Here is a 17607-nt window from a genome sequence, read left to right as displayed (position 1 = left end):
GACCCCACTGCAATTAAAATTGCCTATACAAAATGAATACAAATTCATTTTTAAAAATTTTTTAAAACACTTGCAGTTAAGACTGTAGTTTCCTTACTGCGTAACTACCTTCTACTGACAACTTCAGCATGTTCAAGACAGTAAATATATGGGAAGAATTACAGAATAAATTAAAACGGAAACTATCACTAAAATAAAATGGAAAAGAGGTGCACTACAGAAAATGGCTTAAGGCCTCTCTCCTCCTAAATATGCCCTTGTTGTCCAGGAAGTGACCAGGATTAGGTGGGAATGAGGTGTCTCCACTCTGTCTCATCATACAGAATTAATGTCAATTTGCCAAAGACTATGGTGCCCTGCAAATCAATATTACTATTATTATTATTATATTGACAATATCTTGTGTTCTAACCATGAGACATTTCTTGGATAACTTTAGTCCCAAAATAAAATACTGAAAATTAAACATTTGTAACATTCATTCATTATCTGTAACCACTTATCCAATTCAGGGTCGCGGTGGGTCCAGAGCCTACCTGGAATCATTGGGCGCAAGGCGGGAATACACCCTTGAGTCGCCAATCCACCTACCAACGTGTCTTTTAGGACTGTGGGAGGAAACCAGAGCGGGAATCGAACCCACAACGTACAGGCCCCTGGAGCTGTGTGACTGCACCATATATATATATATATATATAATCCCGCCTTGCGCCCGATGATTCCAGGTAGGCTCTGGACCCCCCGCGACCCTAAATTGGACAAGCGGTTACAGATAATGGATGGATGGATGGATATATATATATATATATATATATATATATATATATATATATATATATATATATATATATACACACGTTAAAATGTTATGTTGCTACGTATAAAATTGTAGCAATATTTGTTAACTTTGAAAACATTATCTGAAAAATACTGGTGAATAAACAACCCAAACCAAGAACAATTTATGCTAAAACTTCAAGCTTTTCTAACATTAATAAAATTTTATTTTAGCTCTTGGACAGGTGTGTGTGTGTGTGTGTGTGTGTCTGTCTGTCTGTCTGTATAGGGTAGTCTCAATTAAATGATAGGAAGATTGCTGAATGCCCCTGCGCGTGCGCGTGGTTAAACCTGTGCCGTTACTCGTCAGGGAGCAGATGGCGCGAGCTGCGTACCAGACGGACTCTTCAGCCGTGCCATCGATAAATTAACCTTCACAAACTCTGGAAGTACGCGAAACACTTCTCTGAATATTATTTAATTATGGACACAATCAATTTAATTAATATTTTGGCTGTTATATTTGTTTGATTATGTTTTATTTTTTGTCTCTTGTCAGATAACTCTGGTATATCAAGGTAGGGTTATAGCTACAGTAACGTTTTAACAAAATAATTGTAACAGTTACTGACAAAGTTACATCTTGTTTTAAATAGAGAATGTTATTAAATAGTTTTTCAATACATTTGTTCTTGCCCTGTAGCTGCTATTTTCTGGTGAAACACTAACAAAAAAGTAGCAGCGAAACTTTTATAATTTGACACTAGAAGCTACAGGCGCTTTTGACATATTGATATGAAGGAGCCCACAGGCAGGCTTTCATGATCATTCTCGGTGCATTATATAATCTTAGATTACTGTATTATTTGCTTAACTTTTTTTTATCACAAAAAATGTCATTATTTTTGCCCTTATTTTAAGCTAAACATATATTCTGCTTATATTTATGTTGAAAACATTTTCTGGATAGTATGTTTAGTCTATCAAAATATCCTACTTATTGTTATATTTAGGTGGCTACAACATTACCTAAAATGTCATATACTGACCCTAGTTTCCCATATTAAGTTTAATTTTATTTTTACAAGAAGCAACTACATGTGACATAATTGTGATGGTTGACCACAAGATTAACTCATGGTATGTGTTATTAATTTCAGATTGAAAAATCACACCTATGTTGTTTTCATCTGCTTGCTCTTGACATGTTAAATAAGTATTTTGTTAACACATTTACATGAGCACACACACTTCTTCATTCTCACTCAGGGGAAAAGTAGATCTGAGGTGAACATCCTTGATCTACATTAAACAGAGAGCTAGTGTTATTCTGTATTTGGTGCACTTAAAATATAATTTCCTTCCACCTTGTAGACAACAGACGTAGGAGGGACACACACTGAAACCAAGGGAATGTTTGAAACTGAAACTGGTATCATTTGATAGTGCTTGTATGATAGTAAAGCCCCACTGACATGAATATTTGTTTTAAAATGGCTAGCTAGTATGACAGTTTAGCTGCAACTGCTCATGCTCTGGCCCACCATTGTAAAACTTATATTCAAAGTTAATATTAAATTTTTTTTTAAAGAATTAAAAAAATACATTTATTATTCGGTGAATATTATTTCAGTCTCTTAATTTCACTTTAAGATTTCCTTTCCAGGATTTGAGATGGTTAAATTCAGGCTGAAAATTTGTTCTGTAAAATTCAATGTTACCCCAATCCCAATTCATGCCTTAAGCCCTTAGGCCTTTCTGGACGTGTGCAGTTTGAGGACGTTTGATGAGGTTGTTGAAAGGTAAGTGGAAGAGGCGCAAGGTTTCAAGTGTGCAAGGGGTTGGAGTGTTAAGAACAGAATGGGACACTTGCACCCTTCGGGTGTTTACATATAATAAATAGTAATAGTAATAATAAATGTGCATTGTACAACGTAATGTGTCTTAGTAGTGTAGTAGGGGCTGTGAACGTACCAGCCATCCCCGGTGCCCAAGGGAGCAGTTGTGGGTTCAGTGCCTTGCTCAAGGGCCCCTCAGCCATGGATTGAGGGAGGAGGATAGTGCTGTTCCTTCTCTTCCACCACACACAGAGCTTAAATATGAAGCACAACGTTTCTAGCCAAACTGGGCTTAACTTTATAGTGTTCTATTAAACACTTAAATATGTTAAAGCTGTTGAAATTATTTATTTTATTTGGAGTGTATGACCCACAAGCTTTTACCTTTCTGCTTTTTTACAGCCTTTTACATAAAACCTTACATGAAATATCTAGATTTATTGAAGGAAACGCCAAAGAGTGAATTTGCTCAGACTGTGACCACCATAACATAGAGCATCATTTATTGATCAAGTTTTACAAAGACATGTAAATATTTCTGCATAAATAGTGGGTTACCAGCAATGTCCTGTTGTTTTATCAATGATTACTTGTATTTTATAAAATATAAAGGAACTTGCATCTAGTAAATATTTAATAACATGACTCAAATCACATTGGTTTTGATGTTTCTGCAAGGAATGCCACAGGCTTGTAGTAGAACATGAGTGATTGCCTTCATGAAAATGTCATCTGCTTCGGGCTTACAGGAGAGGAGCATCAACTGCACATAGGGGGCACTCGCGAACACCCTTGTTGAGGAAAATAAAAGAATTAGCACACCTTAATGTCTTGCACTTATAGGTGAACATGCATAAAACGAGGGCCACGAGGGTGCAAGTGGTATTTAAATGTTAACTGGTAACAGGTCAGCCCAGAGGGGCAGATGAGGAGTGGCTTGTTATAAAAACAGTTCAAATGCCAGTGTCCATGATGGTATGAGGATGCATTAGTGCACATCGCATGGGTGACTTGCACATTTATGAAGACACGTTAATGCTGAATGACAAGTTTTGAAGCAGCATGCTGCCATCCAGGCATTGATTTCTGGGAAAAGCCTTGTTTGTAAGACAAGGCCAATCCACATTCTGCGTGCATGACTGCTTAGTAAATGGTCTGGGAGCTAAACAAATCCAATACCCACTGAAATCAACTGACGCATTATGAAATGTGTAGCTGAAATCCTATAACATGCAAGAATCAGAAAGCAGTTCAATTTCAGAACTACCACAACTAGTCTCCTCAGTTCCTAGATGCTTACAGCCTGTGATTAAAATAAGAGATGATGCAACACACTGATAAACCCCTGTCCTAACTTTTTTTGGAACATGTTGCTGGCATCAAATTCAAAATGACCTAACATGTTTCAAAGAACAAACTATCAATTTCAAAATTTAGAATGTAATCTTTGTACTATTTGAAATTAAATATAGGTTTTAAGTAATTTGCTTATCTTTGCACTTTGTTTCTAGTTACATTTTGCACACACTTAAATCTCTGACATAATCCTCTCTGCTGGGCATTTGGCTCTCTTCTGCTCTTTGTCACGGTGCTGTCTCTGGTGGGGGGTAAGGTCAGAAGGAACAGGTACAAGGAGAAGGGAAGGAGGTAAGTGCAGGAGATTTTAATATAAGACAGTGAACTTGAACACAGGGGCTAAACACAAGGCATCAAACAGAACCAGATATAACATGGCAAGTCATTGAACAGGACTATATGACAACAACTCAAACAAGAAACACCTGGACACAGACACATGACACTAGAAAACACAAGGGAAGGGTATCACGTGACCAGGGAACAAGCGGGAAGCAGACACGAGGGGGAACCGTCACATGACAAGGGGAGCACAAACAAGAAATACAAAACTGTTACATAACTCCCCTCTTAAAGCATACCTCACTGAGGCATGCAAGAGACAAGACAAAACAAGACACTTCATTAAACTGGGAACTGGACTAGGCAGGCGAACAGGGACCAGGACAGCCATGGGGATAGACTTGAGCACTGACGGGGACAAAAACAGGAACAGACAAAGGAACATAACATGGGTGAGTGCCAAGGACTGGCAAAAGTCTCTGGCAATGTCCGAGATGCCAGCCTGGGCACTGTTCTGTGAATCGGCCCCGAAGTCCTTGGGGCCAATCTAGGGACGTGAACAGAAGCGGCCGGGGCCACAGTCACTGGAACAGGAGCAGCCTTGATATCTTCCTTCACGGGAACAGGAGGGGCCTGGATCGCTGGATTCGCTTTTTTTTATTATTTATCTCTGTGTCCAAACAATTTTTAAAAATATTTGTAAAACATTTGTTGGACAAGTAGTAGTAAAATATTTTAATTTCATAACTGATTGCTGAAAGTGTACATATTTTGACTCAATACTGTTCATGTTCCAGCCACTTAACAGTACATAAAAGGACTTGGACTGAAAAGTATACATCTATTAAAACTATCCTATAGTGTATTGTACATTAACAGTGCAAAATATTTATTTTGTTCACATGTACAAAATAAAATATTTTATACATTAAATACATAATACATTTAATTATTTTTACAATAATCATTTATTGAAATATTTGTTTAAAAATACTTTTATGCCTATATTTGTATAATACACATATAAGAAGGGGAATCTGACATATTTTTTGGGAAAGTCATATTTTGTAAATATACATTTTTTTAAAAAAATATTTTACTTTTACGTGTGGGACTTTTTCCCCTGGGTGCTCTGGTTTCCTCCCACGGTCCAAAAACACAAGTTGGTATGTGGATTGGAGACTCAAGTGTCCATAGGTGTGAATGTGAGTGCGTGTCGCCCTGTGAAGGATTGACGCCCCCTCCAGGGTGTGTTCCTGCCTTGCACCCAATAATTCAGACAATGAATTAATGAATATGGTACTTTTTGGTTACTTTTTGAAGAGTTTTTTACGCCTAAGTGTTTTGAAAAATAAAGTGTTCAGTTTTTTTATACTACCTGAATTTTATTTATTTTTTTTTTACAACAGTTTGACGGAGAGACTCAAATTTAGTCTCGTTTTGAAGGGGACAATCTAAGGTAAGCGATGCAAACTTTGTGTGTGAGCCGCTTGTGGGCTCTTCAGGCTTTGGGAAGCAATTTTTTTCATTGATGAGGAAGAAACCTCATAAGTAGTTTGGGATATCTTATTTTTTCGGCTTTAATTCCTTAGTCCTGCAGTTTAGCGTATATCCTCGTGGTCCCGAGTGTCTGCCCGTTCGATTGGTGTGTGATATGTACACATTGACTCAAATATGGTGCTGTGAAAAAGTTTTCATAACAATTTTCGGGCAAGGTGTATTTCCACCAAAAATACTTATTTATCGAGTGAGATTATATATAAAATGAAAAAAGCAGTGACTTTAAGCTTTAATTTGGTACATTGACTGTCGACTTTGGACCTGTAGTACTTGAGATATACTGACGGATATGACCATGTGATTTTTTAGGCGCCGGCAACCAATGAGCGAAATAAGAGGCTAAATAACGCTGGGTATCTAGGTTACAACTATCAACAGCAGATTATTGAGTGTATGTTACAAAGAACAGTTATAAACAAATACTGAGAGCTGAAGAAGAAAGAATAATTCTTACCATTTTCTCAGATGAGACAGCATGCAGCTACAGGTTGGAGGCTTGTACGCCTGTACTTGTGCGCTCAATATCTGTGTGTAAGGTGGCAAAAACGGATGCAAGGGGCGCTCTAACAGTCAGAAAGACGGAGCTGCTCACAGCATTGCCTGTGTGCGTTGTGTAAACATCGGCCTCTTGCACTCATATATTGGCCGATACGGATTATATAAAAATGCTGATTAATTAATGCCGATATATCGGTCGATCACTACTTACAATTTTCACTCTTGTTTTATACTGTTATATATTATCTTTCTCATTATGTTAAGGTTTAACTGTAGTATAAGAAGCTACATGAGACTTAAAAGAATGTTTGGGTGTGTTGAAATGTCTAGCTGGAGGCCAGGATTTTAATTTAGTGTAAAATCAGGGTACTTTGAGAGTGAATTACATGTACAGTATACAACAAGGTGTTTTCTCATCCTTTATGAAACTTTGCAAAATCTCACAATGTGTTGGTAGACAATATATAAAGTTAATATATATTGTTTATTTATGTATGACATATGTCTCATTATGCATAAAATTATTATGGATGTTATATGTATTTGTAGTGTCATATATTGCATGAACATAACAATATGTTATCTGTTGAATCCAAGCACAAAATAGGTATAAGATTTTGTTATAAGATAATTATAACGTAAGATAATCATTCGTGCAGTCATGATACTGACACGTGGTGGTGGAATATTCCAAAAATATCCAGCCGACAGTGTCTGGTGTCCACTGTCAAAGGACTAAAATATGACAGACACAAACTGTGCAGTGACATAATAGCTACTGTGGACACACAAAAAAAGAGTGGACAGTGAGAAGACCAGCAGCACTGCTGCGTCCTATTATCCACTCATACCAGAACGACACACACTAACATACTACCACCACATCAGTGTCAATGCAGCACAGAATGATCCACCATCCAAATCATACCTGCTCTGTGGTGCTCCTATGAGGTTCCTGACCTTTTGAAGAACAGGGTGAAAGGACGCAAACAAAATATGCCGAGCAACAGATGGACTGAGAATGGGCAGTGAGTGTAGAAACAAGGAAGTCGCCATAATGTTATGGCTGATCTATGTATACGTAGCATACGCACTATCTGCCTTGTATTGTGTAGGATGTATGGAGAATCTAAGAAAAATTAGCTAATAGTTTTAGGTTCAACTCAAGATCTTGCATAAATATTTTACACACACAAAAATACCAACAATTTCTGAAAATCACTATCACTTTAACAAAACCACATCAGTTGTATGGAATAACTCATATTAAAGCAATATAAAGATATTGATAAGTAAAATAAGCCAGTAAATACATAATTTCTTTTGAACCTTTGGGTTAATTTGGATCTGTCTTATATAATCACACCCCTTTGTCCCAGTCACTCCCATAGTCACGTTGCATTGACCACTCTGTTTAAATATTTTGTTTGACCAGAATACTCAGTGAGGTACAAACATCATAGTCCACAAACATTGTTAGTGCAGTGCTCATGAACATCACATGCACAACATCATCAGTGTCATTTATTTTATTTGGAGTAATTCCCTATTGTTCCAAAGAATACAAAAACACTGTGCCTAGAAAAGCACTATGTACATGTAATTGTCCCCAATTCATTTATCACATAAGGAATCTTATTTCAAATGTACAAATGCAGTCCCATAAGTTGTTTAATAATATATAATTATTCATACACAAGTGACATTGAGGAACTGTGATATTAGAAAGGTCAGTGTGCACCTGTCATTAGAGTAATACAGTCTAGGTACAGGTCCCCAGAAGCAAATTGATGTTCCTGAATATTGTCGCTGTCCAATTAAAAATATCCCAAAATAGAAACTTTGTAGGAGAAGGAAAAACGTTCTTAACTTTCAATGGAAGTGAAAGTAAATACTTATTTTGGAGCATTTCTAATGGCCCATTCCACAGGAATTTTTTACACAATGTGAAGGAAAGCTGCTGTGTTCAAATGATGTAGTAAACTAAAAATTGACAAAAATGGAGAGACGTATTTTTGATTAGACAGCTACGATATACAACTGAGATTCTAGAGAATCTAAATCACGTAAACATTTGCTGATACAAGTTTCATTGTTCAAACATACAATCTTCCTACAAGGTCACAAGAGAATATATTTTAATTTGTGGCGATACATTCTGCCATGAAACGATTCAGACAGTCACCCAGAGCAGGGCTTAAAGGACACTGGAGCTGTGTGACAGTGACACTTCCTGTTACACCACCATGCCACCTTGAAATGATTCAGTAAAAAGTAAATTTGACTGTTCAGAACAGAACATATACAGCATTTAAAGCTTTCATCTTGCAGAGAAGGCCAGCCTAGTAATGCTGCATGCAGAATCATTGCCACACAGTTCCAGGGTTGTGCATTTAAACCTCGATTTGAATCACTGTCTGTGAGGATTTTGGTGTGTTCACAGTTTCTGTGTGGGTGTGTTATTGCATTGATCCCAGTAATTCCAGGTAGGCTGCGGACCCACCACGACCCTGAACAGGATGAAGATGAGTGAATGATCATTCTGAGACATGAGGAAATAAGCTGCACTCTAATTTCAAATCTGAAACAACTTTATTGATCTCCTTAGGGAAATTGCTTCTATGCATTTGACCAATCCGTGGCAGTGAACACACACAACTGGGGCTGCCATCCACCTCGGCGCCCGGGGAGCAGTTTGGGGGTTAGGTGCTTTGCTCAAAGGAACTTCAGCCGTGAGTGCATTTTTCCTTGCCCGTCCCAGGAATTGGAACCAGGGACCCTCCGGCCTCAAGCTCACTTCTCCTAACCTCAAGGCCACGGCTGCCTTCAAGAAAGGAATGAAGTTATTCGGTATTTATTCAGGATGGAATTGCTCTCATTAAATTAGATAGGGGGCTTAAATAGAATTTGAAATATTTTCCTGATATGAAAACTCTTTGATAAGAGTCCCCTTTCAAAAGATTAATGAACTGATGTTTCAAGACATAAATGTCTAACTGAGTTATGATTATGGCAAGAAATATTCTATAATATAAATATTCAGTGATAAACCTTGTATGAAATAAGTTACAGGTGATCTTTGAAAAAATGGTTTTCTATTCGTGCTAGTGATAAATATGACCAAAATTTAACCGTCTTACCATTTTGGTTCTTGGGAAAAGTGAACAAGCGTGTATGTTAAACAAGTTATTGAGTTCATTCTGAGACTTACATAAGCACACACGCACACTCACACAAAGAACAGAAAGATACAAACACACACCCTATATATAGGAACTCGGTTAGATCTTCTCAAGCTCCAGCCATGTTCTTGCACGACTTACTGGAATACTTTGATTTTAAGACCTGGCTGTTATGCCTGTTTCTTTTCATTTTACTCATTGACATCATTAGGAACAAGAATCCAACTAATTTCCCACCTGGTCCCTGGCGCCCACCTTTCATTGGAAATGTCTTCACTGGAGTAGACCACAAAACCGTAGACAAGGTGAGATAAATACATGTATTGTAAAATGGTGCTTATAATGAAACATTTTATGTATGTATGTAAGTATATATATATATATATATATATATATATATATATATATATATATATATATATATATATATATATATATATATATATATATAACAAATACGGTTGATTAAGGAAATTATAATTGTGTTCCAGCTCTCCAAAAAGTATGGAGATGTGTTTAGTGTTCGATGGGGCAGTGATAAAATTGTATTCATTTCTGGATACAAAATGGTGAAAGAAGCTCTGGTGACTCAACTGGACAGCTTTGCTGACCGTCCGGTCATCCCACTGTTTGATAAACTCTATAAAGGCCGGAGTAAGTGCAAATCATTAAATCATTATATAATTTATTATTATATATATATAACCCCAATTCCAATGAAGTTGGGACGTTGTGTAAAACATAAATAAAAACAATGCAATGATTTGCAAATCCTTTTCAACCTACATACAATTGAATACACTTCAAAGACAAGATATTTAATGTTCAAACAGATAAACTTTATTGATTTTTTTTTTTCAAATGTTCACTCATTTTGAATTTGAGACCTGCCACAAATTCTGAAAAAGTTGGGACAGGCATGTTTACCACTGTGTTATCACCTTTTCTTTTAACAACACTCAGTAAGCATTGGGAACTGAGGACACTAATTTTTGATGCTTTGTAGGTGGAATTCTTTCCCATTCTAGCTTGATGTACAACTTCAGTTGCTCAACAGTCTGGGGTTTCCATTGTCATATTTTGCGCTTCATACTGCACCACACATTTTCAATTGGAGAGTCATTCTTCAATTGAAAATGTGTGGTGCAGTATGAAGTATGCACCTATATAAGGCCTATATAAGTAGGAATTTTGGACTAAAGAGAGAGAGAAGAATGAGATCGGCATTCTCTCTCCAGGTTCTTTTGAGCTTGTAAAGACGCTGTTCTTTTGTGTAATAAATTTATATTTACAACTCAAGACGTGTCTGCTGGAAATCTTCTTCATCATACTCAGCACTGAAGTGATACTGACGTACTGGTGGGTTAGTTTGTGTTGCTCTGGTACAGCCACAGTTGTGCTGCTGAAATTTTTAAGTACCTTATCTGTTCAAACAGGGTCAAAGCATATGACCGTTGTTTAAAGTAACCTATCTGTATGGAATGGAGAGAGAGAGCTGTATCTAACATTCCATTCCCAAGGACTCAGAAACTATATGTAGAGACCCAGAACAGTTAGGCATTCATACATGATGTCCACTTAATAACATGTGCATATATGGTCCTTTGTTCATGCATAATATCCTTAAAACTACATAGTGTTCCTTTATGGTCAGTGAAGCTGGGAGAATGGACAGTGAGTGTAGAAACAAGGAGGTGGTCATAATGTTATGGCCGATCTGTGTATACATAGCATATGCAAGTTGAAGGAGAAAATTTTATTCACCTTAAATTCAAGGTCCAGCACAAATGATTTGCACACACACACACACAAAATAATTACTGAAAATGAACTTGATGTTCAACATAGGGCTTTACTGTCCTCAAGAGAACGTCATCATGCCTAACTCACACAAGCCATGCAGTCCAACCTGCAGGGAGTCTGGACCCTTTAAAGCAACACTATCTCTCACAGCTCCCAGGCCTTCTCCTCTAAAAAGCTTGGCCATAAAAAAGCCCTGGGAGCAGTGAGAGAGGCACTATTCTAACTAAATAAATGCTGAAAAAAAAATCCAAGTAAAATTCTGTTCCTAAAATCTTCAAATTTTCTTTGCTAGATAGTGGTTTAATTAGAAAAATATATAAAATATCATTCAAATATCATTATATATTTGTGATGATTGTGGTTTTAATAAATGTATGATATATATATATATAAGGATACACAAGGATACACAAAACATTCCTATTTAAATCAAACTATTTAGCACTTACAAACTAACTATATTTTACCTTCTCTTGTGCTGAAAAGGTGTGTCGTTGAGTAATGGGTATATGTGGAAGTCACAGAGAAAATTTCTCATCTCCCACTTGCGCTACTTTGGTGAGGCAAGAAAGGATCTTGAGCTGAGTATCCAACAGGAGTGCCTCTGTCTTTGCGACACTTTCAAAGAGGTAAAGGGTAAGTGGTCATTGTCTTTGGTGAAAGAAAATCCAACTGCCAATTTAAAATGATAAAAAAGGCACTTTGTAAAAAATTACATTGAGACAAAAACATTGAATATTACACAGAAATCTGTTTTTATTTTATTTTTTTAGAATTTTTCATGTTTCACAGTGCAAGAAATGTAATACCTATGTTGTCCGTAACAGACACTTTATCTACATTGTCCATAACAGACACTATTAGCATCTAGAATTAGCATGAGAATACATGTAATATGAGTCTTTATACACTGTAATTGGAAATGTGACTGAATACAGTCTATCATTCAGCCTTCATAAAAACCTTGACAAAAATTATGATGTTTGTTTTTACATACAGGTCCATTTAATCCCCAATTCTATGTGTACTCTGCTGTTTCAAACATAATCTGTGCTATGATGTTTGGGCATCGTTTTGACTATCATGATGAACAGTTTCTTAACATTCTTCGCTTGGACATTGAAGCTATATTTCTGGCAGGTTCTACTAAAGCTCATGTACGTAAAGAATTTTTCATAAATCTTGGCATTATCATAAATTTTGCAGCATAATTAGCCATAATGTTCACATAATGTTGATTGTTTCATTTGTGATTTTCTGCAGTTATACAACCTATTCCCGCGCATCTTTGATTACATTCCTGGTGAACACCAGCAGATGTTTTCTGATTACTCTCAGATAATTGATTTTATGAAAGAAGAGATCAAAAAGCACAAGCAGAACTGGGACCCCTCAGATCCACGAGACTACATTGATGCTTACCTGGTAGAAATGGAGAAGGTAAGTTAAAGAAAACACATTTTTTTTCCATTTCAAATCTGAAAAGTCAGTGGAACTTGAAATTTTGTTAAAGAATCAAACTCATATACAAAATGTGGTACTTTTCTGCATAAATTTTATAGAAGAAGAGTGATCCTCAAGCTGGCTTCAGATCTGACACATTAGTGTTTATTTTGATGGACATGTTGGAGGCAGGGACAGAAACCATAGCCTCTACAATACGCTGGGCTTTGCTCTACTTAATGAAATACCCAGAAATGCAGAGTAAGTATAAAATTGAGTTCAAATCAATGTGCACTTAACTACATCAATAAGGATTAGATTTGACTTGGCTCTATTCAACTTTTTTGCTTTTCCATTAGGCCAATTTGGTACCTGGAACATAGAAGTGGGTTCTTTTTCAGTACCTGCTCACACGTGGTTCCGAGCGTGTCAAGTAGGGACTGATTGGCCAGAAGCTTGTCAATCATGACAAAACGCAAAGGCAGAATTGATGTGAATTTATTGGTTTATGTTGGTTAGTCACTGTTAGAGAAAGGGGTGGGGCCAGACCAGAAGGAAGGGTTCTCTCATTTTTCTTTTGTGTGCTCAGGAGAAAACTCTAATTAACTAGGGTGGAATCTGGAGGCTTTGCAATCGGAGCTTTTTGTGTCAGCAGGCTGATTACTGCTAGCTCTGGGTGGTTGGTGAATATTAGCTGCAGGGCTAAGAGGACCACGGCATATTTTTGAGTCAGTTTGAGTCAGTTAGAGTCTTTAAATACATTTTTTGTCCTGTTTTTTTGTCTTTGTGAGTCCTGTGTCTTCTTTCAGTGGGGCCCCTCTCCCATGACCACAAGGCTGTACAGTTTCACTACGTCGCAGCTTACAAAGACCTGTTAACCATATAATGATTTTAAGAAATATATTCATTCATTCATTGTCTGTAACGCTTATCTAGTTCAGGGTCGCGGTGGGTCCGGAATCATTGAGCATATGGTGGGAACACACCATGGAGTGACACACACTCACATATTCACTCACACTTATGGACACTATTGAGTAGCCAATCCACCGACCACTGTGTGTATTTTTGGACCGTGGAGGAAACCGGAGCCCCCAGGGACAACCAGATGGACACTGGGAGAACACACTGAGAAATCTAATTTAGTTCTAAATATTCTGAAGCTTCTCTGATATATTTATAACATGTTAGTTTTCTGTTTTAGAGTTAGATTTAATTAATTACCAGAGGTGGGTAGTAATGCACTACATGTACTCCGTTACATTTACTGTTTGGATAAATTGTACACACACAAACAGACACAGAGTTTATGGTTTATGTTCAGACATAAATAACTTGTTCTTCTTGTTATTCTTTGTAATCTCTGCCTAGTTAGTGAACATGTAAATACACAAAACTACACACACACACACACACACACACACTTTATGGTTTACATAAACGTATGTATAGACTGCCTTTTTGTTTTTTACTCTTCTTGTTCTTATTCTTTGTAACCTACCTATTGAGCCCATTGTTTTATTATTAAGTTAATATGGCTGAATTTAATTTGTTACTGTGTAAAGATTTAATTTATCATTGTTTTAGTTGTTTAAGAAATATTCCCCAGCTCTGAATTTGTTCATTGCAGTTTTATATTTTTGTGCGTTATGCAGTGTATTATTATTTGACCTGATTATTAAACAAAGAGGTTACTCAGTACTTGAGTAGTTTTTTTTACTTAATGTTTTTCACATAATTTTACTCTTACTCAAGTAATTATTTAGGTGACTACTTTTTACTTTTACTTCAGTCATATTATTCTAAAGTAACAGTAATCTTACTTGAGTACAATATTTGGCTACTCTACCCACCTTTGGTCATTACATTTTTCTAATATCTGATTCCTATCACCACCACAATCAAGAGTCTTTATTCTGTACATATCTGTGAAATCAAGCATTCACCTTAGACCCTTCTTAATGACTTTATATCTGAACTGTATAATTATGCAAAGGTTTTGAATAATCAGTGGGATTCCTCTTTAAAGACAGACAGTTTTTGTTTATTCAAATGTTTCTTTTACTATATTATATACATCAAATCAATGTAATCTATGTTCATTTGATAACACATTCCTCTCACTTGTTGGTTAGGACACATGGCTCCAAAATAATAATAAAAAAAACATTTGTTTCCTTAAATGTTATATTATATGAATCATCTTTAGAAATATCCATCACACTCACATCACGGTTTCAAAAATGTATAATTTGTTGTGGCACTTATCCAAGGAACACTTTTTACACATTTTCACAGTGTAAACTAAAGATTTTTAATCTCTTTAGGAAGATTACAGGCTGAAATTGACAGAGTGATTGGACAGATTCGCCAGCCCTGCTTGGACGACAGACCCAACATGCCCTACACAGAAGCAGTCGTACATGAGACTCAGCGGATTGGCAATGTTGTGCCTCTGGGTTTCCCTAAAAGAGCCTCTCAAGATACCACACTGGGAGGGTACTTCATACCAAAGGTTTGTGTTATTTGGGGAAAAACTGCTAAGATAAAGAGCAAAAGTATCTGGAAGCAGTGGTTTGCTCTAAATTGCATTTTAAAAATTAAAGTTTCATAAAGTTTGGATGTTAAAATATTGATTGCACACACTCCTATCTTCCTGTACAAAAAATACTAATTTATATTAATTTAACAAATGATGGAGGTTGCAATGGACAAAACTTTATCAGACTTAACAAGAAGCGAGAAGGCTACCAAAATATTCTTCCTTATGGTGTACTCAGTATTAGGGTTTCATCTGAGGCATTTACTAAATGACTCAAATTCATATGGCATTAAGTTAGACCTGCCTTGAGTAATATTAAACCCACTGTAAGTAAGAAAATAAATTGCAATGTTAGCTTTATGCTAGCGCAATGCTGAAGATCACAGACAATTTTAGAAATAATTGTTACTTGGTAATTTGAAGTGCAAATGTTTCTATATATAATATTTTCAGTTGTGTATGACCAAATAATTCCACTTGATTATGTGTTAAAGTGATTCTACACTGAGTGAGCAGTGGTTTTAGGCATTCTGTGTAGTGTTGTGTCTAAAGAACTATCCTTTTGTTTATTAATTAATAGGGCACATCTGTGACTACAAGCCTCTCATCTGTTCTATTTGACAAGAATGTATGGGAAACACCAGACACCTTTAACCCAGGCCACTTCCTTGATGAACATGGACATTTCTGCAAGAGAGATGCCTTTATGCCGTTTTCAGCAGGTGAACTCCCACTTTAAGAGCCTTATAAGCCAACCAAATAATCAACAAAGTAGTATTTATGTATGTGTACATTTCTGTAAAAATTTGAATCGCTCTAGTCTTACGCAATCAAATTTATTGGGTCTGGAGGTGGGGCATCAGAGTGGCCAGGGTATTGGATTGTCTTCAGCTCTGAAATGTATGCAGACCAGTCAGGTAGAAGAGTGTGGGCGTGCTTTAAGTCACACGCAGAGAATTCCCTATAACAGACTGGGTAGGCTAGGTCAACTCGTAGGTATACACCAGTTTGTGTATAGATTCTGTGAAAAACATTTGTCTGTCATTTGCACTCACTGTTCCACAGGTAGGAGGGTGTGTCTTGGAGAGCAGTTGGCACGAATGGAGCTCTTCTTGTTTATCACTTCTCTGCTACAACGCTTTACATTCTCACCTGCCCCAGGAGAGGAGTTGAGTCTGGAAGGCCAGCTGGGATTTACAAATACCCCCTGCCCCTATCGTGTCTGTGTGACCCCTCGCTGAGATTCAGAGAGTGGGTAGATATTGATCTGTGGTATATGCAAAATTATATGAGTGCAAAAATAATTGTATATATATATATATATATATATATATATATGTGTGTGTGTGTGTGTGTGTGTGTGTGTAAAAGTGTTTCATTCATCTGAATGATTATAGAGGACATGAGAGGGAGTTGCTTAAATAAAAAATAAAAAAATGTGGGATAATTAAGCCAGAAGTTGCCAAAAGACTAGGTGTACTATTTTGCTAGGTTTACATCCTTATGCATTTTTGAGGACATGCCCAGGGATAATTTATGACCTTAGGGAGTCAGAAACTTCATATCATCTAAAGGACAGTGCCATTTCTTCAATAAAGTGTCATTGTCACTGCACATGGTCATTGGGATCTATATAAACCTCAGAGACGGCACCTGTCTGTCGACCTAACCAACACTACCTCCACTACCTACCAACACTAATCCAGCCAAGGATTCCTACAGGGGTGGAAATCAGGGGGTGGGGGCAACTTGTGATTTAAATTCAACTTAATTTTAAGGTAACAATTAAACAATATTTTTTGTAGTGCAAGATGAATATGGTTTAATCTGACTTTTGGTACTTTGCTCCTTCAGAAATTTGGCTCAGTAACCCCATAGATCCAACTCAGATCACTGTAATTCATTTCATTACATGAATAATCAATATTCAGTATTTGATATTACATTTAATAAAACAGCTGTGTTTATAAAAATATTCCTTGGTTATTTATTTGTGTGCTCTTTTGTATATAATTCTTACTTTATGGTCAGATTGAAGTTGGGGGCCAAGAACCCTTCAGTGGATTTATTATATTAAATAATTAATTATAACTGATTCCACTACAATATAGAGCATTTGAATAGCATTTTTATGCCGTTTCTCCGATGTTTATCAGAAGGGTGGCTAAAGGGTTGCGGAGATGAAAGCGTGGAAGCACATGCTGAGTTGAACCATATTTATTACCTGAACAAGAAAGCCAATATTCACTGTACAAAATTTTGAACAGTGAAAAACACAAACCAGATTGAGAAACCTACAAATGAGAGAACATGAAAACTACTATAA

At 36.6% G+C, this 17607-nt stretch overlaps 1 protein-coding gene across 3 annotated transcripts; it reads left to right on the top strand.

Moving 5' to 3' along the window:
• Positions 1-6193: 6193 nt before the first annotated feature.
• On the top strand, positions 6194-17234 carry LOC136702819 (cytochrome P450 2J3-like). Of its 3 annotated transcripts, XM_066677956.1 has the most exons (11): positions 6194-6300; positions 8920-9161; positions 9705-9798; positions 9985-10147; positions 11783-11932; positions 12296-12453; positions 12560-12736; positions 12859-13000; positions 15067-15254; positions 15862-16003; positions 16347-17234. In XM_066677956.1, exons 4-11 carry the CDS (start codon positions 10060-10062, stop codon positions 16520-16522), a joined length of 1221 nt encoding a protein of 406 aa, XP_066534053.1. In that variant the 5' UTR covers positions 6194-6300; positions 8920-9161; positions 9705-9798; positions 9985-10059; the 3' UTR covers positions 16523-17234. The 3 variants fall into 3 exon arrangements, with proteins under 3 accessions (XP_066534053.1, XP_066534052.1, XP_066534054.1); XM_066677955.1 differs by lacking the exons at positions 6194-6300; positions 8920-9161 and having other exon boundaries at positions 9616-9798; XM_066677957.1 differs by lacking the exons at positions 6194-6300; positions 8920-9161; positions 9985-10147 and having other exon boundaries at positions 9763-9798.
• The last annotated feature ends 373 nt before the right edge of the window (positions 17235-17607 follow it).

The sequence above is a fragment of the Hoplias malabaricus genome, chromosome 7, assembly GCF_029633855.1.
Source record: "Hoplias malabaricus isolate fHopMal1 chromosome 7, fHopMal1.hap1, whole genome shotgun sequence".
In the NCBI taxonomy this organism is placed as follows: domain Eukaryota; kingdom Metazoa; phylum Chordata; class Actinopteri; order Characiformes; family Erythrinidae; genus Hoplias; species Hoplias malabaricus.
The sequence above is the reverse complement of the archived record's forward strand: the minus strand, read 5'-3'. Positions and strand labels throughout refer to the sequence as shown.